General features: G+C 41.0%; 1 protein-coding gene across 1 annotated transcript in view; it reads right to left on the minus strand.

The window, feature by feature from the left end:
* Positions 1 to 26,287, minus strand: part of LOC124721390 (KN motif and ankyrin repeat domain-containing protein 2) — a 387,950-nt gene that overhangs the window by 35,735 nt on the left and 325,928 nt on the right. The window contains exons 9-10 of the mRNA XM_047246331.1: positions 5,492 to 5,653; positions 4,801 to 4,933 (exon numbers count right to left, since the gene is read on the minus strand). Of these exons, the coding sequence (XP_047102287.1) occupies positions 4,801 to 4,933; positions 5,492 to 5,653 (295 nt within the window). The remainder of the gene's footprint in view (positions 1 to 4,800; positions 4,934 to 5,491; positions 5,654 to 26,287) is intronic.

Genomic DNA, 26,287 nt, shown 5'->3' on the forward strand with positions numbered 1-26,287 from the left:
AACAATGAAACTGACACATTTGTAGGAATCAATGGGATGAGGTCTACAAAAAATGAAAATCCAGGAAAGCTGACATGCTCAGATTATTCTTGGAACCCAGAGCTGGCTCAAACCTGAAGTAGAAAGATCTAAAATATTTAGCAAGGCATGGCATGTATATCGAAAAGACAGATTATATACCATAGGAGGGAGAGTGTTCCTTGCCGTAGACAGAGATATTGTTTTTATCTGGACGCATGTAACAGGCCTATGTGATCTCAGGTTAATTACTGAATGTTTTTACTGGCCACCCGATTCTGCCGTGACAGTTTTAAAATCATTCACAGAAACTCTATGTGATAGGGATTAGTGATTATGATGTCATAAAGATGAAAGTTGCTGAAGAAGTTGCTATGAAGAAGGCTAGCAGAGTGGTTTTGCTGGGAGGAGGAGATAAGCAACTGTTAACATCCTACTTAGGCAATGAATGGATACCAGTTAGTTCCTATATGACAGAGGTACAGGAACTATGGGCAAAGTTTAAACTGGTTGTAAATTGCACTGTGGGGAAGTATGTGGTGAGTAAGTAGATTAAGGATGGGGGAAGGCCCACAGTGGTTTAGTAACAAAATTTGGAAATCGCTTAGACTGTTGCACTCTCAGTTTAAAATAGAACACACCAATGATAGACAAAATTTTGTAGAAATTTGTGCGCCTATCAATCCACAAATCATACCTCAGCAAACATCTTGCTGAGAAAATTCTGATCCTACATAAAACAGCTATGTGAGTTTGAGGCTTCTATCCAGTCACTCATTGGCCAATCTGGTGTAACAGTAGAAGACAGCCAAAGTAAAGCCGAAGTTTTAAATTTCACACTGAATAACTCATTCAGGCAGAGGACTCATACAAACATTTTGTCATTTGAACATCACACAGACTCCCATATGGAGGACATATAAATAGGCATTCCTGTCATAGAGAGGCAACAGAGAGAGTTGAAAAGAAATATGTCATCAGATCCGAATGGAATCTCAGTTCAGTTTTACAGTTTGAACTCTACAGCATTGGCTCCTTACTTAGCTTGTATTTATAACAAAACTGTTCCAAAGCACAAAACCGCAACTGGGAAAAAAGTGCAGGGCACTCCTGTATGCAAGTTGAGTAAAAGAACAGACCTGTGAAATTACAGACTTGGCTTGCTGCAGAATTCTTGAACATATTCTGAGTATTAATATAACAAATTTCCTTCAGGCAGATAGGTTCTGTCCACAAATCAGCATGGATTTAGAAAGCATTGCTCATGTGAAACTCAGCTTTCCTTCTGCGCACAATATCCTGCGAACTCTGGATGAAGGGCAATATACACATTCCATACTCCTAGATTTCTAGAAAGCATTTGACGCATTGCAGACTTAATGAAGGTACAAGCATACAGAAAAGGTTCCCAGATATGTGAGTGGCTCAAAGTCTTCGAAGGTAACAGAACCCAGTACATTGTTCCCAATGGTGAGTGTTCATCAGGGACAAGAGTATCATCAGGAGTGCTCCAGGGAAGTGCAATAGGACCACTCTTATTCTCTATATACATATACAATCTGATGGATATGAAGTGGAACAAGCACATAAGTACAGTAGTAGGAGAGGCAAATGGTCAACTTCAGTTCATTCGGAGAGTTCAGGAACGTGTAGTTCATCTGTTAAGGGGATGACATATAGAACATTAGTGTGATCTATTCTGGAATACTGCTCATGTGTTTGGGATCTCCATCAGGTCAGATTAATGGAAGACATCCAAGCAATTGAGAGGTGGGCTGCTAGAAATGTTAGCAGTAGGCTCGATCAACATGCAAGTATTACAGGTATGCCTCATGAACTCAAATGGGTACCCCGGAGGGAAGGTGACACACTTTTTGAAGAACACTATTGAGAAAATTTAGTGAACCAACTTCTGTGAATGACTGCACAACTATTTTACCGCTACCACGAAGGTAAGAGAAATTAGGGCTTGTACAGAGGCATATACAAAGTTGTTTTTCCCTCACTCTGTTTGTGAGTGGAACACGAAAGGGTATGACTATTAGTGGTACAAGGTACCATCCAACATACCCAATAAGGTGACTTGGGGATCATGTATGCAAGTGTAGATGTAAAAATTGAAGGAAGAAGCGCTTTATAATACATTGTGGAGGCCACGTGAGATCCTTTTTTACGAACGAGCACTAAAACTACAATGTTACCATCTGCACACTTTACATGCATAAAAGCATCAGGTCATATTTATTTCAACTTCATAACTGATAGTAACATCATTTCAGCATTCCAAAATTCCTTTCATCACTGATTAGTATTGCCACAAAATGACGTCGTCAGTTGCAATATTCCAGAATGTTCTAGAAACTTTTTTCCCCACTAAAATAGTATTAACTAGTTGAGGATCACATTATTGTGAAATGAGGAACAAAATTTCATGTATACACAACAGTTTTATTACTTGTTTAGTTACAGAATAATGTCGGGGTTTGGCAGTCTAGCAGTAAAGCATTTGCCTGGAAAACAAAAGGTCGCAGGGTGGAATCCCTAGTCAGATAATGGATTTTTCAATCTGTGTTTTAACCCATCCATCACCAATCAACAGTGTGGGGCATCACCTGCACTTGCAGCACGCCACTGAGCCACACATTATTATTATTATTATTATTATTATTATTATTGTTGTTGAACAACAACAGTTCTGCACACTGTCATAACTTGTGGTAAATGAAAAACTGAAGACAGGAAATATTGACATATTGACAACACTTGCAGCACCTCTAGAAAAACTGAAAAGTAGCTTACTAAGAACCAACACAAAGCATAAAGTACTGAGATAAGAGACTTGAATTAAAGTGTACCTTCAGGGCATTGTAAACAATACCCAGAAATTAACATATAAACTACGAAACTGTAGTTTTAGGATGCTGTGAGAGTGAATTAGGTAAGTGGCAATGAGTCTCAATTTCCAATTTTAATTTTTGTTATTACAAAATAACTCTCTATCACTGGTAAATAATTCCTTTATAGTGTCTTTGATACTCCCAAAATAAAGCCACCTGGCCTCAGAGCAATTAGTGTAAATATATATTAGTTTCAAACATGTGGGTACTCAGCTTAGAGATGAATAAACTGGCAGTTTGCAGAAAAGGTAGAAGGGATGCACACCATGACTAATTACCAGTGACTGCCTACAGCAACCGTACGGAAAAGAGATGGTACAATGTACCATAGAATTTCTCCCATTGCAGCAGGTTGTTTACTACTACTCACTTCGACACACACACACACACACACACACACACACACACACACACACACACACACACACACACACACACTCTCTCTCTCTCTCTCTCTCTCTCTCTCTCTCTCTCTCTCTCTCTCTGCTACTAACAGACTGACATCTCCTCCTACCTATGCTGAGTAAGAAAAGGGCGGAATGAAAAGTAGACCATACCTATGTTGGGAATATGTTCACAAAGTGAAGAGCTAATCCAAAAACAAACTAACACTGGGCCACCACAAAGATCTACATTTTACAGTAGCAGAAGTATGCACTTACATATGACACACCTAGACTGTAATCTGACAAACAGAAACAACTATGTTCTGTAAGACAGCTTCTTTGTCAACTAGTAACTATAACTGAATGGGTAAGTTGAGTTGGAGTCATGTCCACTTTTTCCTTTTTTTCTCTTTTAAATTATGTTTATCAGAGATTACTGATCACCATGTGTGTATGCATCATTTGGTGTAACAAGCAGTCCTGTCGTAACAACAGAAGTACTGGTTAGTTGATTATGTTATGGTACTGAGTTAGAGAATGGGCCATGTCCAGATAAAGAAGTGTATAGTGAACCTGTTCTAAGCATACCCATCATTCTCTGCTTTGCTGTATTCTGGTTGTGGTTGTATGTTGGGTACATTATGAATAATGAGGTATGCTCATAACACACGCTCATTGCTGTAATGAAAATGAATAGTATAAACTTTCATAAGACAATCCTTCCACTGCAAACAGAAATCTAGTGACTTTATTTGTAAAGATCCACCTTCAACACTTAAACTGTACTATTTCTGTGATCAAGATGGACCTTCATGTGCCGTAACACGATCAGGGACTAATTTACAGACATTATGTTTTCAAATGATAGAATCCTAGTTGCCTCATCAACATCACCACCTTTGGAAAAGAGTCACATTCAGTACATTCAAACTGTATTACTGATCACACTTGATGACTTAAGTATGTAGTATGCTAATAGTTTATATTGTTTCATTCTGAGGCCAACTGCTACATAGCAACTCCATGACAACATGCTTAAAACCGTTGTTTAATAAAACAGTCTCTTCTCTCTCCTAAAAAATTTGCTTTTCGGAACATGATCCCTTTTCCAACTCACTGCTTAAGAAATGGGTTCCACCTCTGACTTTAAAATAAAGCAGACTGATGGACTGCTGTTTGTTGGAGAAATTTAATTTAGCTTATTTTAAACACAAGATGTCAGTTTGAAACCATAATGGTACAATTTGTTTGTAAGACACAGACTTATTAAGAGTGGCTGTTTTACCTGTTTTTTCAAGAATTAAATGAATCTTTAAACAGCCAACAACACTACATAGGGAAAGGTCACAATTTTTGCAGAACTTGTAACAGTAATCTCCCTTATTTATATGACTATTAATTTCATGATTAATAATGCTTAAATGAAACATTAGAGGATGATTGGCAATAGAAAATTTCAATTACAGATATGCACTGACAGTAAGTAACTGTTTGCTCACCCTGAACCACTCCTTCTGCACTATATTCGCAGCATTTGACAAATGATGAGGCAGGTCCTTCTTTGCTGATGGTTTTGTTAATGAATCATTTATAACTTTAAGGGCAGCCTTCATCTCTTTACTAGGTTCCACCCTGAAATTGAAGTAGTCATTCTTATTACAGAGGCAATGTTTCCAACACCGGAAAAGGCTCTATTTCTGATTATTAAGTACATTATGTGTGGTCTCAAAGACAATGTCTTATGCACCTGAATGATGTTAGTCATTATTGTATGACAATCAGTAAAACATAAAATATTTTCACATGAACCTCAATTTACATACCAAATAATGTGACAAAATACTGGTAAATCTAGTTTATTATTTGACTGTTGTTCTTAATGACAGTAAGCTGAAAAGTAGCAAGCAAATTTCATTCTGAAGAATAGTATCCTGATTATTCTGTCAAACATTTTCATTGAATACTTCATCCATATGTTCATTTAACTTGTAACGTTAGTAGCAATGTAACATGGTAATTTGTTTCCCCACGTTTTGTTATGGACTTACTTATAAATGAAAGGCATAAGAAAATATTCCAGCGGCTACTCCTCCAGCCAATGCAGAACTTCCCAATGCAGTGAATTACTTAAGTAAAACACAAAAAAATTTTATCTGATAAATGTAATCGTTATAACTGTTGACTGCACACCTGTTTGGTCTTTCCAGTCGTTCCAGATTTTCCACATTACCCAGATTTGAGGATGCATCTGACGTTTGTGTCCTCGCTAGCTGATACGATCCCATCCATGTTTCCCTTTCTTCCAATGATAGCGGACTTCGAACTGATTCATGTGCGTTTGTGCTAGAAGTCCTGTAATATAACAATGTTTTCTTTAAAACAAATAGCTAGTTAATAACGCAATTATTGAACACTGTGCTAAATTCACACATGTATAATTCATCAACAACATATAAAGATGTAAAGACGCGTAACTGAAAATTTCAAATGACTCATGTTCTTACCTAGCAAGTTTCATAACTTTGTAAAAAACAAGCAAGCAATCCAGAATGACGGCGATGATGTACAAGAGTTAATAAAAACAAAGCGCAAACATATTATAAGTAAAACATAAGCTACGCAACCTAATACACCATAACAAACATATGTACTGTATCGCTTTGTCTGTCACATCGATTCTCTGTCGATGCAGCACTTTGACAGATGAGACAGGGAGAACTAGGAAAGGAAAGAATCATTGCGATAAGTTCCTGTAAATTATTTGGATCAGTTTGTTTAAACTTTATTTTTATAACAACGTTATGATAGCGCTAACGTCATAAAACAAGAGTTAAATTACTAGGTTCGTGGCAAATAGGTGAAAAGCAATTGTATACCGGTACCTTAAAATAAAACTTAACACTGATATGGGTAGGAAGGTAAAGTATTTTTGTGCAAAAGCATCTTAATTTCCTTTTTAAGTTTTCGGTTGTACGAAGACTGCAATTGTTTCCTCGGGTCCTATCGAATCTCTGTTTTCCAACAAAAAAAACACACATATTTTAAGAAACTGATTACGAATTTTGAAAACAAAATAAATAATTAAACACCACTGCTATGTCTGGACACCTGAATGGTTTTAATAGACACTAACAACTAATATAAGTATTAATATTTTTAGGGTAGTGTAATTGCTATTACTCGACTTTAAAACTATATGTAAAATCCACTATTGCAATTTTGGCCGCGTGGCCGAAGTGTCATGAGACAATGGAAACATTATGTACCCAACTTATAAACATGATGACGTACAGCATACATATGAAATTTTTTTTACAATTTTGACATGACCATAAATGTAATTTTCGCATTACGCCACTTCTTAAGGGTACCATGGCAGAAACTGCTATTGCAGATTTTATGGATAAATAGTTTTACAGTCAAATGTGAACACGGTGCCTTTTAAATAATTCCCATAGTTTCACTTGGACTGATATGGACTTACATATGTCTCCTTGCTTATTACGCTAATTTTCTCTCATGAAACATGCAAACTAGAGACATGAACACGTTAGTTTGTTTATTTGATGCAAAACACTATGGTGCATCAGCTCCGTTTTGAGGTCTGAGAAGTGTTCTATATGCTCTGGTACAATCGCTTATGAGCTCCTTATTGAATATGGTTCATATTCTTCACCACTTTTATATTTTTGTGTCTTTAATGCACCAGAATGTGCCTAGTCAGCTGATAAAATGCTGATAAAAATTTTAAATTGTTGTTTAAAATTTATTGTTTCTTTCATTCGTGAAACTAAACTGTCTGCAGTATGATAAACGTGTTTCAAAGCAATCTTAACATTAATTACATCTTTGTCATTGAGCTGTCATACTGGACAGCCTGGCGCAAACTGGCAAAACAATAACACGTACGTATTATTATCACGTATTATAATTAGGCATATACCCAGAATAAAATAGAATCATTCATAGCATAAGGTAAGTATGTAGATGAATAAAAGTGGTAGGACAGTTTCCCCTATTTTCAGTCATCCTCCAGTAGACAGCCATCTAGGCATAATAAAAAAAAAAAAAAAAAAAATCACACTATGTAACATGGCTATATTCTTTTGGCTCACAAGTCGTCAGCCATTATCTCTCATCCCTGTGACTTATAGTGAGGGAAATGAAAAACCAGTAGTCAGCTGCAAACATGTGGAGGGCAGGGGTTCGTTTAAGTGTGATTTTTTTTTTATGAATTGTACAATGTGCGGTGTAATTTTTAAAAGGTCGTTAGTTTGTTGTTATATGTCAAAGCTACTTAAAAAAGTGACTGAGTGACTAAGGGTATTACAAAATCACGGAATGAGCACTGAAATGGTTTTTAAACATATTAGGTTAAGCATTTTTAAGGGGGGTTGTCTATAGCAGACCCAAGTAATACATAGAATATATAATGGCTCATACTGCATTTAAATCCCATTTTTTACCATCTGTAAGCTTAGGTCTTGGTATTTATTTTCGGATCAGGAATTAGAGATTTAAACACACAAAACCCAGTAGTAAGTCTAGTGAGAAAGAAGGATGTTGACTACTCGCATCCTGAAAACTATTAGTCAGCTACCTCACTCCGTACTAAAATGTAATTAAAATAATGTTCGGTAATAATAATAATAATAATAATAATAATGTATAGGTAATGAGAAATACGAAAAAATTGTTCCACAACTTATAAAAATAAATATTATTTTGCGCATTCATATGAAATGGCTTCCGCTAAAGGGGTAAAATGCGTAATTCACCAGTACGAAGAGACCCAATTAATTAAAGCACTGTTTAAAGTCTCGGAAAATAATTTAAGCATTAGAGAAGCGAGCCAGTGTTATGGTGTTCCAGGAGGAAAACTGCAAGACAGGCTACATGGACGGGTCCTGAAACGGCCGAGAAGAATGGGCCCAGAGGCTGTTTAGAGCTCAATTGGTAGATTGGTTGATTCAGCTAAGCAAATGTGGCTTTCCCAGGAAAAAGTACGAACTCTTAAACACCCTTCAGAGTATTGTCAGACCTGACAGCGGAAAAAAATCCATTCACAGATGGGTGGTCAGGTAAAAAATGGTACACTTCTTTTTTGTGGGCAGCACAAAATACTTACAGAACGATTCTTGAGGGCTTGGCCAAAGGACGAGCCATTGTAAGAGAAGAAACGATATGAAAATGGTTTTGGGAGCTTGAGGGACATCTGAAAGCCATGAACTGCGAAGATATTCTGACAGATCCAGACAGAATAACGAATGGGAATGACACCAGCTTCACTATGTATCGTAAGATAGGTAAGCTGCTAGGCTTAAAGGAGTGAAAAATGCTTGTCAAATTGAAATAGGAAATTCAAAGGAAACCATCACCGTCTTGTTGGTATTCATAGTAAGCGGTAAAACAATTGCACCTACGATTGCTTCTGCTTATGTACGACCACTGAAAGATGTCAAGGATGTCATTGAAAGTATGCCACCAGGCTGGTTCCTTGGGCGGTCAGATTCTGGTTGGATGAAGAGTGACATATTCTGGGACTATGTCGCAAATGGCGTCAATGATTGGATTGCTAAAAGTACCATTAAAAACTAGTTATTTTGTTAGTAGATGGCCATCGAACACATCAGACAATGGAACTTAATGAATTTTGTTGCAAGAATGGCATAATCTTTCATGTACTACAACGTAACACTACACACATGACGCAACCAGCAGATGTGAAAGTTCTCAAATCGCTAAAGTCAGAGTGGAAGAAGGCTATCCAACAGTGGCAAGGTCGGCCTCAAAATTTAAATTCAGTACTGACAAAGATACCCTCTGTCCTCTGTTGTATGAAGTTTTGAAAAACAGTGAGAATCTGATCGTTCATCTGAAAGTGGTTTTCATAAATGTGGTATTTTCCGTTCAGTCCAGATGCTGTTGATTATACAAAATACACTGAAGAGCCAAAAAAACTGGTACACCTGCCTAATATTGTGTAGGGACCCCGCGAGCACCCAGAAGTGCTGCAACACGACATGGCATGGACTTGACTTATGTCTGAATTAGTGCTGGAGGCAATTGACACCATGAATCCTGCAGGGCTGTCCATAAATCCGTAAGAGCACGACAGGGTGGAGATCTCTTCCGAACAGCACATTGCAAGACATCCCAGATATGCTCAATAAAGTTCATGTCTGGGGAGTTTGTGGCCAGCAGAAGTGTTTAAACTCAGATGACTGTTCCTCGAGCCACGCTGTAACAATTCTGAATGTGTAAGGGGTCACATTGTCCTGCTGGAATTGCCCAAGACACAATGGACATGAATGGATGCAGGTGATCAGACAGGCTGTTAACATAAGTATCACCTGTCAAGAGTCGTATCTAGACATATCAGGAGCCCCATATCACTCGAATTGCACACACCCCACAGCTCCACCAGCTTGAATAGTACCCTGCTGACATGCAGGGTCCATGGATTCAGAGGTTGTCTCCATACCTGTACATGTCCATCCACTCGATACAATTTGAAACCAGGCAACATGTTTCCAGTCGTCAATAGTCCAATGTCAGTGTTGACGGGCCCAGACAAGGCATAAAGCTTTGAGTTGTCCAATCATCAAGGTTACACGAGTTGGTCTTCACCTCTGAAAGCCCATGTCGACGATGTTTCGTTGAATGGTTCACACGCTGACCCTTGTTTTGCGGAAGGGTTGCACTTCCATCACGTTGAACGATTCTCTTCAGTCTTCTTTGGTCCCATTCTTGCAGGATCTTTTTCCAGCCGCAGCGATGTCGCAGATTTGATGTTCTACCGGATTCCTGATATTCACGGTACACTCGTGAAATGGTCGTATGGGAAAATCCCCACTTCACCCCTACCTTGGACATGATATGTCCCATCGCTCGTACGCCGGCAATAAGACCACGTTCAAATTCTCTTAAATCTTGATAACCTGCCATTGCAGCTACAGTAACCGATCTAACAACTGCGCTAGACGCTTGTTGTCTTATATAGGCGTTGCCGACCCCAGCGCCGCATTCTGCCTGTTTACATATCTCTGTATTTGAATACGCATGCCTACACCAGTTTCTCTGGCGCTTCAGTGCATATACAAAACACACTGGAAAAAATGACTAATGCTATCCCTTCAGAGCCCGTAAAACTACAGGATCATAGCTTCAAGTCTGCTGTACCTCTGGTCAATTCAGTAAAAAGACAGCTATCTGAGAGGGGTGCGAATGTAGACGCAGTGTTAGAAGAAATCCATACAGCTCATCTTACCGCATTTCCCCATGAAACAGCATCAACTACACAGGAAACAGACGAAGATCCAAGGAGCAACATTCAGGACACAATTCCAATGGTGATTGATTCTGCTGCCTCGAATATTAAAATAGAACCAGGGCTATATAGCATAGGAAATAATTGTGTTTGCAGGCAGAAACAGAGAGTCTTTGTAGTGAAGGATCAAAACTAGTGCCTAGGTCTAGTGATCGCCAATTACACGATCACATAATACAGATCTCGTAACTACAAATCCAGACAACACAGCAGAAAATAACTAGTTCAGGATTCTGTTCCTTGTATCCAAATTTGAGAGGAAAATTATCTGAATGAAACTGAAAAATCTCTTATGTTGTCGGAAAAAGATGCGATTACTATAAAAAAATCAACACCAGAAAATTTTGAAAAGCATCACCTTTGGTTCGGACCAGTATTAAGTACCAAGAAGCACAGACCTGTTAAAAAAGTGCTCCAAGTGCCATTTCATCAGCACCATGGTGTGAATTCTTTCATCAAAAAGATTTGGCCAAGGATGAGGAAATAAAATTGTAACAACAGAGGAAGGAGGAGCAAGGAAACAGGAAATCTCTTTGGAAAAGATCCAAAGGCAAGCAGAGGTGGCTCGCATTCAGCTTAGAGGAAGAAGAAAATTTAAGAGAACAATGTGCTGTATGTAATGATGAACTTACTGGTGATGTTGAAGATTAAGATTTGAGAGAGATTGAGTGTGATAACTGTGAAAAGTGGTTTCATTTAAAATGTACTGAGCGGCTAAAGAATTTCAGTCAATTTTGCTAATACACTCCTGGAAATGGAAAAAAGAACACATTGACACCGGTGTGTCAGACCCACCATACTTGCTCCGGACACTGCGAGAGGGCTGTACAAGCAATGATCACACGCACGGCACAGCGGACACACCAGGAACCGCGGTGTTGGCCGTCGAATGGCGCTAGCTGCGCAGCATTTGTGCACCGCCGCCGTCAGTGTCAGCCAGTTTGCCGTGGCATACGGAGCTCCATCGCAGTCTTTAACACTGGTAGCATGCCACGACAGCGTGGACGTGAACCGTATGTGCAGTTGACGGACTTTGAGAGAGGGCGTTTAGTGGGCATGCGAGAGGCCGGGTGGACGTACCGCCGAATTGCTCAACACGTGGGGCGTGAGGTCTCCACAATACATCGATATTGTCGCCAGTGGTCGGCGGAAGGTGCACGTGCCCGTCGACCTGGGACCGGACCGCAGCGACGCACGGATGCACGCCAAGACCGTAAGATCCTACGCAGTGCCGTAGGGGACCGCACCGCCACTTCCCAGCAAATTAGGGACACTGTTGCTCCTGAGGTATTGGCGAGGACCATTCGCAACCGTCTCCATGAAGCTGGGCTACGGTCCCGCACACCGTTAGGCCGTCTTCCGCTCACGCCCCAACATCGTGCAGCCCGCCTCCAGTGGTGTCGCGACAGGCGTGAATGGAGGGACGAATGGAGACGTGTCGTCTTCAGCGATGAGAGTCGCTTCTGCCTTGGTGCCAATGATGGTCGTATGCGTGTTTGGCGCCGTGCAGGTGAGCGCCACAATCAGGACTGCATACGACCGAGGCACACATGCCCAACACCCGGCATCATGGTGTGGGGAGCGATCTCCTACACTGGCCGTACACCACTGGTGATCGTCGAGGGGACACTGAATAGTGCACGGTACATCCAAACCGTCATCGAACCCATCGTTCTACCATTCCTAGACCGGCAAGGGAACTTGCTGTTCCAACAGGACAATGCACGTTCGCATGTATCCCGTGCCACCCAACGTGCTCTAGAAGGTGTAAGTCAACTACCCTGGCCAGCAAGATCTCCGGATCTGTCCCCCATTGAGCATGTTTGGGACTGGATGAAGCGTCGTCTCACGCGGTCTGCACGTCCAGCACGAACGCTGGTCCAACTGAGGCGCCAGGTGGAAATGGCATGGCAAGCCGTTCCACAGGACTACATCCAGCATCTCTACGATCGTCTCCATGGGAGAATAGCAGCCTGCATTGCTGCGAAAGGTGGATATACACTGTACTAGTGCCGACATTGTTCATGCTCTGTTGCCTGTGTCTATGTGCCTGTGGTTCTGTCAGTGTGATCATGTGATGTATCTGACCCCAGGAATGTGTCAATAAAGTTTCCACTTCCTGGGACAATGAATTCACGGTGTTCTTATTTCAATTTCCAGGAGTGTATATAAGTGTAAGTGTGTGTGTGTGTGTGTGTGTGTGTGTGTGTGTGTGTGTGTGTGTTGTGTGCGAATAATCAGCATCAGCATTACCTGGGTTAGCTACATGTTCCGCATATTCACTCTGCAACATCAGCATAAAATTCATCAATAAAATTTCCACAGTCTTAGAGCATTCTCAATTTGAATTTTGTACTTTTCCAGTGGCAAGTATTGTACTTCAGAAGGCAATACATTAAAATTTTTAGTAGACATACTGGGAAAATTTCTCGTTTTAAACCAATAGCTGGGAATATTTATGTTATTATTTATCTGAGTACTATAACTGTGAATTTTATCCCTCATACTGAAGATTTGCTGGTTTTCTGTTATGTATCTGATGCAGCTAAAGGAATATTGACTGAATGCTTGCATAATTCTTAGCTGGATGAAGAGTGGTGTGCAGTGGTCCAGTTTCTTACTTGATATAATTCTGCCTGCCTTATTCACTATGTTTACATGGGGCTCTCAAACACAGATTTCATAAACTGATTCCCCAATACACTGGTCATGTAAACACTCCAAAATCAGTTCTGGAAATTCGGTTGTAGCTGCCAATTTTCCACTTCCACAATCGATTTTCGCGCTCTTGCAAACGCACAACTGTTTTACAAAGAACACATTAACATATGCCTCTTTCCTCGTCTGTAATCACTGACATACAGGAATAAAGGCGCAGACACAGAATTTACAAGAAAGAAGGTTTGCACTTATGGGCGTTCTCTTGTCTTGTTATCATGTGGCGATGCCAACCACTAATATCGACGCTGGCCAACTTATCGACCGCAGCTTAAGTGCATCATCTTTGATCAGCAGTTTCTGCTTGCCTCTCAGACTAGGCATATTGCACGTGTGTTTCTTGTATATTTTCGGTTTATGTCCACAACGATAAAGTGTTGAATACTTCGCAAAGGTGTCTGCATACTATTCTACTCGACCCTATCCCCCTGTTACACCCACATTGGTGACCACAGACAACAGTAAATCCACTGCGTAATTAACAGACAAGCAAACTGTCGCCACGACAATGGATACCAGGGACCAAGAGGGAATTTTGAGACCTTTTGTTGGGCTCAACAGTGTTCTTCACGTAATATATGCTACAACAAGCAACTTGGGACACTTAAGGCAAGGAAGTGTGAGCGAAAGTAACTTCTTCCACTCTCCCACGTTTGCACTCGAAACCCCCATCCCCACATGGCACCAGCTGCCACCTCACACCATAACAATGCAGTTCAACCCACCTCCTACAGAACACCGTCTGGACCTAATACTTGCAAGTCACCTTACCATTCTACAGGGTGTCAGTATTCACTTGCAACAACAATTGTTCAGCCCCTTCCCCTCACTGAGACTTATGCTACCACATCAGGTTCTCAGGCGATGAATCCATTCCTAACTATCACCAGAACTAAGGCCGCTGAGCAATGCCAGAACACTACCGGTCTTCCAACCACGCCTTATACGAGCAGTGGGGTTCACCATGGCACCACCCCTCGATCTATTCAAATAAGAACCTACAGAAACCTTCCCTGCAACACGTTGAGAGTGCCACATTCACCTCCTACACTGCCTCCATTCTTAGCAGTTCAACCTCATACCTGGCTTACTTTTGCAGAATCAATATTAACAGCACACATAACGTTTGTCGATGCATCAAAGTACTTGACTCTATTTTGCCACTTAGATGAACATACCACCATAATCTATGACATCATACCGTCTCCACCTAAGTTTCACTAGCTCGAGGCTCCTGAGACTGTGTAAGATCCTTGAACAGCAAATACTTCAAGCCATCCATGGGGAACAAGTAAACGGACGACCACTGTCACAGTTGAGGTATCTATCACAGACCATGGTAGATCCCTCACTAATGCCTGACACTTCACTGTGGGCCATGCAGTTGAGCAAACTGCCACAAAAATTCATGCTACAAAGGGCTCCCACTGGACCAGCAGTCTCATATACACTTTTTAACATGGCCAGCCACGCTATGTAGCAGCCACTGGCACAACATACTGCATGCAGCCATGTTGCACGCAGAGTTGACAGATGGCTTCCAAATGACACTGACCCCATCAAAAATGGCTCTGAACACTATGGGACTTAACATCTGTGGTCATCAGTCCCCTACTGACCCTTTCCAAGGTTACTCAAAGCACCGAGCATGGAGCAGTGCAGCCATTTTGTGCTCTCCAGGAAGCCCACTACTGCACAGTAACGACCTCACTTGACGTCTTACAACGTCTAGTTCATGTAGCAGTGGCGACCTTCCTACCTCCCTACTCAGCAGGCCATAACCAACCACTTCTGGGTCTTCCTGAGGGTGCCTAATGCCACCATAGCCAGTCATAAACCCCGGACAGCTGCACCACACCCCTCACAGCTGATGACTACAGACAGCATGGTGCCATCTGCACTGCAGGAGATAGATAACATACAACAGACCACGCAGTGATGCTGGTTTCACACCCACTTGAGCACTGCCGCATGCAAGTGCTCCCAGCCATGCCAACATCCAAACGCCTCCTGCGACCTTCACTAGGCGACAGAGGTCGCAGCATCAACAAGGCTTTCCACACACCGTACCCAGTGAACCTAACCAGTGTCTCGTCCACCCATCGACAACTCCAGGCTCTATGTGCAAGATTATCACACCAAACAGCACTTTTTGGTGGACTCGAGGTCAGAAATCAGTATGATTCTAAATACCACCCTACCCCTCATGCCCCTGACTCTGCACCTACATTGCAAGCAGCAGAAGACTGATCATTGCCATTTATGGAACTGTCCCCCATGACACTAACCTCAGCAGTGGACATTTCTTCATGCCGATGTCAATGAACCACTGATTGGGGCCGATTTCCTACAGCAATTCCATCTCTGCCTGGATTTATGAGGAGCACTACTCGGCAGACCATGTAATGTCACCCTCAAGGACATCATCGGATGACCACTAGCACTATTCCCATCATAATATGAGGATACCTGGGAGCACTTGCGTGCAGGCTGCAACTGCTATGGTCCTCCATCAAGAATCAACTGACAACAACCAACCAACAGTACATCAACGCAAAGGACTGCCTTGCGCTACAGGAGGAAAACTCATCCCTTCAGAGGCTTCTGCATGAGCATCAAAATCAGCTGGCAGATGCAGAATCACAGCTTAGGACCCTTCAGTCTTCACATACCACCTCTGCTAAACAACTACCATCTCAGGACACAAACTGGGTGGACATATGGCACCCCGTGAAAGCCCTCCACACCAAAGTGCAGAAATTCTTCACCAACCCCAGTTATGACAATAACAAATACCGTCATCTCCATGAATCACTGACGCAGATGCCACTCACCCTCGACCCCACAGACACGACTGGCGACATGGACACACACCACCACCGCAGACAAGTAGTCGATACCATCCAACATTGCATCGATTTGCTTGAGTCTTCACAGACTCTGCCTCTCCCAACTGCAAACAACTGCCTTTGACTAACACTGAATGAACAGGTCAGTGTCAGTGACACAAGTGACAGTGCTGTCAGTGTTTGTGCAAAAGGTGACTATGATAGCAGGGGGGGATGGGTGGGGGGGAATGTGGTAGTGGACTACACATCCTGTATCCACACCATCAGTACCCTAATTAAGTATGAGAGTCTAGCGGATACACAAGAACACAACAAACACTTAGATGAACTCTTAGATAACTCCAACACAGGCCTACAATTCTAACAAATAAAGGTACCAGACTCTCACATCGAAGTTTGGTGTGTCACATTGCAGGGAAGACCATACCCACAGATCCTCTGCTCACTCAGGAAATCAATTTTTGATGGCTCTCAGCACTATGGAACTTAACATCTGAGGTCATCACTCCCCTAGAACTTAGACCTACTTAAACCTAACTAACCTAAGGACGTCACACACTTCCATGCCCGAGGCAGGATTCGAACCTGCGACTGTAGCAGTCGCGTGGTTGCGGACTGGAGTGCCTAGTACCGCTTGGCCACCACGGCCAGCTCAATTTTTGACAGGCTTCATAGCTTCCTACTCCCAGTGGTTCACCCTACTATGAGGCTCGTTACAGAAAGTTTTGTTTGACTGGAGTTAAAGCAGACTGCAGGAAACGGATGGGTTCATGGGTTCCACGCCAGCGCAGCAAGACTGGATGGCATGCATCTCCCCCACAAGGTGCCTTCGCAATACCTAAAGGACGCTTCCAGCACATATGCTTAGACTTAATTGCCCCCTTAACTAGACAAAAGGCTACAAATACATCTTACCAGCAATAGACTGCATTACCTACTAGGTAGAAACGACCCCTTGTGTGATATAACAGCTGAATCAACAGTGTGGGATTTCATTAACAACTGAATTTCTCATTTTTGTTGCCCCCTATCCATCACAACTACCCAAGCCCAACAATTTGAATCCGCCCTTTACTAAGCTGTGCAAACTATGCAGTGTATGACGATTCCATAAAATTGTCTACCACCCTCAGAGCAATGGGTTAGTGGAAAGACGGAAATGGAGTTTGATGCCCTTCTTAAGGGGAGTCGGAACGCCCTATCCTGACAATGTTAAATTTAGTGACTTGTATTCCCTGTATTTCAGGAACCACTGTAGCCATTGACATGAAACTTTTACAGGACATTAAACTGTATGTTCTGAGTCTACTGAACTACAATAATTGCACTTCAGCCACTGCATTCGGAAATACCACTTTTTAATTACATGGTTAAAATTTTGTGTACTTTTTGTATATTATCCTAAATCATTTTAATCATACATAACATTATGTTCTTCTTTTAGTTCAGTAGACTCAGGATATGTATGTTATTACTCCCTGAAAATTTGCATACTCTACTTGAAGTGGTTTCTGAAATTTAGGGAAAAATATAACAGAAAAAGTATATTTTTAGGAATGGCTTCTAAAGTTTCAAAAGACTGTAACTCAATATATGCTTAATTTTTTTTTATTTTTAGTCACTCAGAAGCACCCTCTACCATAGTGTATATCATCCTCTTGATCTTTTTCCAAGTTGTTTCTTCTTTTCTTCTTTCTGGACTCCTTAGCGGCTGCATGCTCTGCTTTATCAATGCGAAACTTGTCTATCCATTCAAGTTCTCTGATGCAGTTTGCTCCAGGATTAATTCCCATGTGCTGTAGCACTTTCATCCTACCAATGTTGCCATCATTAAAAGCAATAGCAGCATCACTGATCGCCCACTTTAGTCTTCATTCTAATGAAAACATTTTTTGGTAAGCGAGTCCATATAAGATTATTAAACAACTCATTGGGATTTTGAGTCACCTTGCAAACACTTCTTCAGTAATTCAGGATTTGCCAGGTCTCTGTAAATAGGTTTTATGATATCTATGACTGCTGCTGGGATGGAATGTTAATGGCTGTATGAACTGTTTTGAGTACTGGGCATTGCGGTAATTGCACCGTGAATCAGATCCAGGAGGGCCAAGGTGGTGTACTGGTTTTTCATCAGTTGACAGTCTGTGGAAGAAGGCTTAATTTTCAACAAATTCTCGGTATTATTTCTAATGGCCATCCCATAATACTGCTGTAGTTCATCAATCATTTTGTCTGTCACCCTGATCTTATGGTTTTACCATCAGAAAGTTTCTTGTCTCTCAAACTTTGTTTCAATTTCCTCAACCAGGTGCCCATCCTCTTCTGGACATGACCAACACATTCCAGTTTTGTGCTAATCTTCTCACCATAAGGCTGAACGGCTACTACACTGTTATATGCTTTTAAGTCTCCATCACCTAAGAACTTAGTGTAACACACTCCCCTTTCATTCACAGATAGATTAAAAACTTCAATAGCTGCAGAGGCCTCCTTACCACTACTTCTACCTCGACTTGATAGCCCAGTTCTCAACAGACATCCAGCAAATGTCACAGATATGCCTCTCTTCATTCCCTGGTTTACACTTATAACAATGTTTGGTTAAAATTTGGATATATACAGGGTGTTACAAAAAGGTACGGCCAAACTTTCAGGAAACATTCCTCACACACAAATAAAGAAAAGATGTTATGTGGACATGTGTCCAGAAATGCTTAATTTCCATGTTAGAGCTCATTTTAGTTTCGTCAGTATGTACTGTACTTCCTCGATTCACCGCCAGTTGGCCCAATTGAAGGAAGGTAATGTTGACTTCGGTGCTTGTGTTGACATGCGACTCATTGCTCTACAGTACTAGCATCAAGCACATCAGTACATAGCATCAACAGGTTAGTGTTCATCACGAACGTGGTTTTGCAGTCAGTGCAATGTTTACAAATGCGGAGTTGGCAGATGCCCATTTGACGTATGGATTAGCACGGGGCAATAGCCGTGGCGCGGTACGTTTGTATCGAGACAGATTTCCAGAACGAAGTTGTCCCGACAGGAAGACGTTCGAAGCAATTGATCGGCGTCTTAGGGAGCACAGAACATTCCAGCCTACGACTCGTGACTGGGGAAGGCCTAGAGCGACGAGGACACCTGCAATGGACGAGGCAATTCTTCGTGCAGTTGACGATAACCCTAATGTCAGTGTCAGAGAAGCTGCTGCTGTACAAGGTAACGTTGACTATGTCACTGAATGGAGAGTGCTACGGGGGAACCAGTTGTTTCCGTACCATGTACAGCATGTGCAGGCACTATCAGCAGCTGATTGGCCTCCACGGGTACACTTCTGCGAATGGTTCATCCAACAATGTGTCAATCCCCATTTCAGTGCAAATGTTCTCTTTACAGATGAGGTTCCATTCCAAAGTGATCAAATTGTAAATTTTCACAATCAACATGTGTGGGCTGATGAGAATTTGCACGCAATTGTGCAATCACGTCATCAACACAGATTTTCTGTGAACGTTTTGGCAGGCATTGTTGGTCATGTCTTGATTGGGCCCCATGTTCTTCCACCTACACTCAACGGAGCACGTTATCATGATTTCATACGGGATACTCTACCTGTGCTGCTAGAACATGTGCCTTTACAAGTACGACACAACATGTGGTTCATGCATGATGGAGCTCCTGCACATTTCAGTCGAAGTGTTTGTACGCTTCTCAACAACAGATTCAGTGACCGATCGATTGGTAGAGGCGGACCAATTCTATGGCCTCCACACTCTCCTGACTTCAACCCTCTTGACTTTCATTTATGGGGGCATTTGAAAGCTCTTGTCTACACAACCCCCGTACCAAATGTAGAGACTCTTCATGCTCGTATTGTGGACGGCTGTGATACAATACGCCATTCTCCAGGGCTGCATCAGCGCATCAGGGATTCCATGCGACGGAGGGTGGATGCATGTATCCTCGCTAACGGAGGACATTTTGAACATTTCCTGTAACAAAGTGTTTGAAGTCACGCTGGTACGTTCTGTTGCTGTGTGTTTCCATTCCATGATTAATGTGATTTGAAGAGAAGTAATAAAATGAGCTGTAACATGGAAAGTAAGCATTTCCGGAAACATGTCCACGTAACATATTTTCTTTCTTTGTGTGTGAGGAATGTTTCCTGAAAGTTTGGCCGTACCTTTTTGTAACACCCTGTATAACCTTTCCAGTATCCACACTGGTCACTGTAGCAACAGAATTCTTAGAACTGTAACTGTGCTTCTGGCAAGCACCATCAAAAGCTACTCGTATGTCAGCCATACCATCATTTATTTCAACAGCTTCGTTTGCAGCACCCTACATTGACTCACATGCAACACATTCCACAGCAACTCCAATAAATCCTGCAGACTTGTAGAATTTACAAGGTGGGCGTGGCATATTCATCACGGCACACATTGTTTCTGCTGCAGTGTGTACTTTGCCAATAGCTCTCAATCCATAAAACCACCAAATATTTACTTGACAATAATTATCTTTACACTTATCAGAATTCCACAATGAATGAGTATATTTACAACTGGCACAATTAAATGATAAGTTTCCTGACTAGTCCATTTGATACGTCACTGTCTTCATATAAACTAACAGTCGTCCACATATTTAACAACACACAAATTCACCTAACACCTTTGTTAGGATGTGTAAATCTATCAGAATATAACCTAACCTACCATTTACATCACTTTCATTTTGAGAAAACTGTGTATCACAACGTTTTATTTTAATGTTCGAAGTATTAATGGGTGTTTCTCTAGATACTGACGGGTTTGCCTGTATTTCATTGTCTGTAACTTCATACACCACATGTTCAACACAATGTTTCCCTTTATTCGAAAATCTATTACCATGAAATCCAGGATTCTTAAAAACACTTAGTTTTGGCGTCATACTTTACTTTTTGAGAGATTTGGCAATTTATACGTCACTTGTCCTCGCAAAAACGCTAGCACTTCGACATACAACCGCATGTTTATACAATGAAATGATACGATACTGCTTCTGACAGTGCTACCAATACAAACACGTAATTTAACCTTTATGACACAGCAATCCACAGTCTTCTATATAAAAAACTACCGATTGTATTAAATCTTGAAGTAATGTACTTAAAAATTTTAACGTGTTCAACCAGTGTAATATATATTTTGAAAAATAAAATAAAATACTTCCCTTCTGAGTTATATATATATATGAGACAAAAATCGAAAAATGTGAAAAAAAATTTCTGTTCTAACTCCCGTTAACTGGAGACAAATAATGAGTTCTTTCCTAGATGGGGAACAGAGCCAATTAATTTTCCCATACTGTCGCCATCAGCTATTTAGTTTAATTATGATTGGAACAGTGTTTGTGTAGTACACATATTTTTCTGGAACCATATTTTAATGACCAGTTTATTTATTCACCAGGGGTCATCTCACAGTTATATAAGGTTTGTCGTCATAATAGAATGATGACAACCACATCAAATACACATACACATACAATCTATAAGAATGTTTTAAACAACAGAAATTATTATAAAACTCAGGTGCCAAGGATGTGTCATGCAGTGTATACGTTACATAAAAATGTTAGTCAATGGTATCTGTGCATCTCTCACTGTGAACAAATAGCTCCTCAATCAGAGCAAAGCACCAACTTTCAGCTTCTGACCAGTCTTTGAGTTAATAGGTTATTTCATAACTACACAGAAAACAGTGAGAAAGGAAGATAAAGTCCTGAATTACCAGGATTTGTATTAAGAGCACTCAGAAACTATACATTCCATACTCCTGGTGGAAATTGAATTAAGTCTCAGTAGGAACTCTGACAAGAAAACTTTCTATATGAAGATGGTATCTGTTCTTTTGGACATGTCCAGCCAATGATCTTCTTCAGTGCAGATGCACTAACATTGCCCAAACTCTTACGGGAATCAGTAGACTGACTGCCGCGGGTAATGAGTATAGTGGGCAGGGTACTAGAAACGTAGTGTGTGGACAGTAAGTTGGGAATGTGGGTCTCACAGGGAGTGTGCCAGAGATAAGTCCCTGCAGTCGCACTATCCTCTGTGTCCTCGGTGGCTCAGATGGATCGCCGGCATGGTAGCTCAGCATGTTTGGTCAGAGAGGCACGGGCCCTCTGCAATAAAAGAACTGAGTACAGGAATCAACAGTCAACTTGAAAACGGATGTCCTATGATGTCTGCCCAGACCAAACACAACAAACATTACCACACAAAATTAAAAAAAAAGACGGATGGAGCATCTGCCATGTAAGCAGGAGATCTCGAGTTCAAGTCGGAGCACACTTTTCCAACTGTTGCCGTTGATATTTATCAAGGCCTGCAAGCACCTAAAGGTCTGGATCTCATTGCAATTTCAGAAAACTTTCTTGTGTTGTAGGCTTTTTATTTTATGATCTACAATCTTTCTTTCTGTTCTGAGCTGACTGGACTCAATTAGACCTAAACAGATTCTTTTTAGGTATCTGACCACTCGACATTTCCAGTCCTGTCACAGCATTGTAGAGATTGCTAAGCGCTAGTGTTTGCTGCTGAAGGGATGGCCTTTATGCAAATATTGGCATCTGTAACCTCCAACAGTCTGTAGTGTCATTTCCAGGTGTGAATTCCTACCTTTAATTTTTCTCTCAAGGCACTGTTGTACCTTCTTGAAGTTTGTTAGCAATCTTTTGTTACACCCTGTGTATTATTACATAGTATTCTGAATCAGCAAGCCCTAATTCATAACAGAAATTACTGGGTAAAACTTAACTTATTTACTTTTTATTTGTGTGGCTTATTTCCTGGTGGAAACCTTTCTAGTTGACATATCCTAAGCAGTTTGTGTGTTACGTGTAACTATAGTTTTCCTATGTAAGTGACTGTGATGAAGTAGTGTAGCATTTATGTTAATGGTGATGAGAGAAGGGAGAAGTTGAAAACTGTTCTTGACACACAGCCTACTCTTCTTGAACAACACTAATAGGGTTGCTCAGTGGAACATCTCCACCCAATGGATAGACCATCACCAGCAGGGCCACGTGTCCTCATACACAGAGAGACTGTAGAGAAGACCGTTACCCAATCCAGAATATTGGCAAAAAATGTGTTGATCAGGATGTTTATGCTATCAACCCCGATCCATTTCCTGGCCAAAAACTGGCAACAAAGCATTTTACATAGCCATAATTAGATGCATCTGCTCCAAGCTGAGCACCAGCAGACAAGCATGTGTTAGCGATCTCGGCTATGGGGATGGGAAATGTTAACTGAGCACTGAAATACACACTTTCATCTAGTGCTGCTGAAGTCCACCTCTGTAAGGGACGCTATATTCATAAAGTTAAGACAATTCTTTTTAGTTCACTGTCAAAGGTTCTGAAGAGTACAAGGACATAATCATTAGGTCTCAAACTAGGCAACTTTCTGGCTAGACACTGAAGTATTAACACTATCAAGGCCTGTAGTTTTGAAATGTAATAGTACTACATCAGGGGTAAAACAACAGTGAATCTCACTGATGCACCAATTATGGTCTCCAAATTCTCATTCTTTAGTTGCTATCATGTGGTTACAGTTCTTCATTGCTCATGTTGTCATTCTTAATTCTATCAGCTTCATTTAGCCCAGTAGCCATATTTGATTTTGAGAGAAGGCCAAATCTCATTCCTATTGTGTGACATTCTTTGCACATTTTAGATCTGTCTTAGAAATTATTTCACTTTCGTACTCCACCTTTACAAACAAAAGTGAGGATCATGTTACAGTCCTCCACATTAACATGTAACAGATTGATGTTTTGCTATGTATCAGCATAAATACTTCTTCAAAAATCAATGTATAAGTGAGGATCAAAAAGTTTGAAGGCCATTCTGACCAGAATCGATACACCAATCAGACAAAATTGCCGCAAGCATTGAGACAATCATTCCACCGATGCACTAGGTTGAAGATACCCATTTGCTGAAACACCATTTCCTGCTGCATGAAGAATTCCCTAACAACCTGTTGCACATCCTCATCCAAAAGAAAATGTCAAACCTCAGCAAACGTCAACCCTCAAGACTTTGTAAGGGTCAGGAGATTCGTAATACATGGGGATAGGTCAGAAATATAGGGTTGGTGCTAGATTATCTCCCAGTTCAGTTGTTGTGCATAATGGATGAGGCTGGCCTCCTAGATCAACCGGCATCTTGTGTTGAAGCATGTCCAGCACAGAATTTGGCACACAATTCCACAACTGTGGACTTCATCAGACATGCTGCAACATAAATGTTCTTCAGTCTCTGGTGGATATCTTCCAGTGTTTGCGCTTTGGCAACCTAGAAAAAAATAACACCACATTTCTCCTGTTTGGATACATCTGGTAATAAAATCACCATAGTTCACACTATAATGACCAAATCACGAAAGGTTGGCAGCAAAAAAGGGAAAATCATTCAAGTATAATATTAGCTGTAAGTCTTGTAAGTTAGGTGGAGCTGCACAGTACAAGATGCTTTTGTAAGTCCATTAAGAGACATAAACATTGACAAACTACTGATTTCAAGTGCACCAATTGCAAATTGTACGTAAAAGGTGATGCAGTCATGTATCATCTATAAGCAACAGCCTCAAACGCTGTACATAGAGGCCCTCAAATGCCAAGCACGGTAGAGTTTGGCAACTTTCAAGAGTTCGATACATCCAGCAACAGCTGCCTCAGGTGGACGAGCCTACTGCAGATGCTATGTGAACTTTGTACACTAAGAATGACTTACAAAGCTTGCCTGTATGTATTTCTGGGATATTATTATAGGTTTCCATTGTATATTAGTCTACATGTACTTACAGTATATCGGTGTGTCACTTACACTGTGATGGGTACTTGAACCTGAGGATTCAATTAGAACAACAGAATCTGGCATTTAGATAGTTCATGGTGTATAGTACCATACATTACTGTCCATATTTGACCATTAATAAAGTTATAGGCTGAGGTGGCATTTTGTTCTTGTAACTGATTTGAAACTCTAGTAAGTCTCATCTACATTTTTATAAACCAGTGTTTGTGCTCTTCTGCATGTTCCTTACTAACATGTGAAGAAGCAATAAAAAGCAGCTCAGTGAGCCAACCTAGACTCTCATTTCCCCTATCACCTCCATATCTACCTCATTTGCTTAACATCTGACTCATTCTGTACTGTCTCCAACTCCAGAGATCCGAAAAAACTCAGCTTGACCCTAACACTGTTTCACTCCTGTATGCAGCTGCTAGAATATCAAGAAACATATGAACAAAAATCCTACTCTGTCTCTGATTGGAGCATGAGCTCCTAAAGTAAGTACTGTATATTGTAGCCCACGATGGGCTACAACAATGTTTCTGTATTTACTGCACACATATCAGAAAGACACAAATGCCACACTAATCCTTTACCTACATGATGATGCTTATATACCTCCATCAGCATCATGCTATGTTGCATATGCACTGCAGAAACCTCTAAAATGGAAACTTTTTGATCTATCCTTATATGTCTATTCAAACAACACGTCATTATTTGTCAGCTTCTTTTATTAACTACTCAGTTTAATTGCTGTCAGTCATATGGTAACTGAATGAGGAAAGTGTTTGCAGTTGTACCCACACAATGTATTAATTGTTTGTTTGTGGACTCAACCAGAAATTATTTCACAATGATATAGGACTTGGCATCATATTAAAATGAAAATCAACAGCTGAAAAGTATATGTATATACACATTATATAAATATGCTTTTATGGGGATATAACATGTGGTTGACCATTGCCTTCATGAAGGAACCATCCAGGGTTGGATTGTTTTAGGGGAGGAGACCAGACAGCAAGGTCATCGGTCTGATCAGATTAGGAAAGGAAGTCAGCCGTCCCCTTTTGAAGGAACCATCCTGGCATTTGCATGGAGCGATTTAGGGAAATGATGGAAAACCTAAATCAGGATGGCCGGACATGAGATTGAACCGTCATCCTCCCGAATGCAAGTGCATGTGCTAGCCACAATGCCACCTCACTCGGTAAACAATCCAGGCATTTG

Source organism: Schistocerca piceifrons, chromosome X (assembly GCF_021461385.2).
Source record: "Schistocerca piceifrons isolate TAMUIC-IGC-003096 chromosome X, iqSchPice1.1, whole genome shotgun sequence".
Taxonomy (NCBI): Eukaryota; Metazoa; Arthropoda; class Insecta; order Orthoptera; family Acrididae; genus Schistocerca; species Schistocerca piceifrons.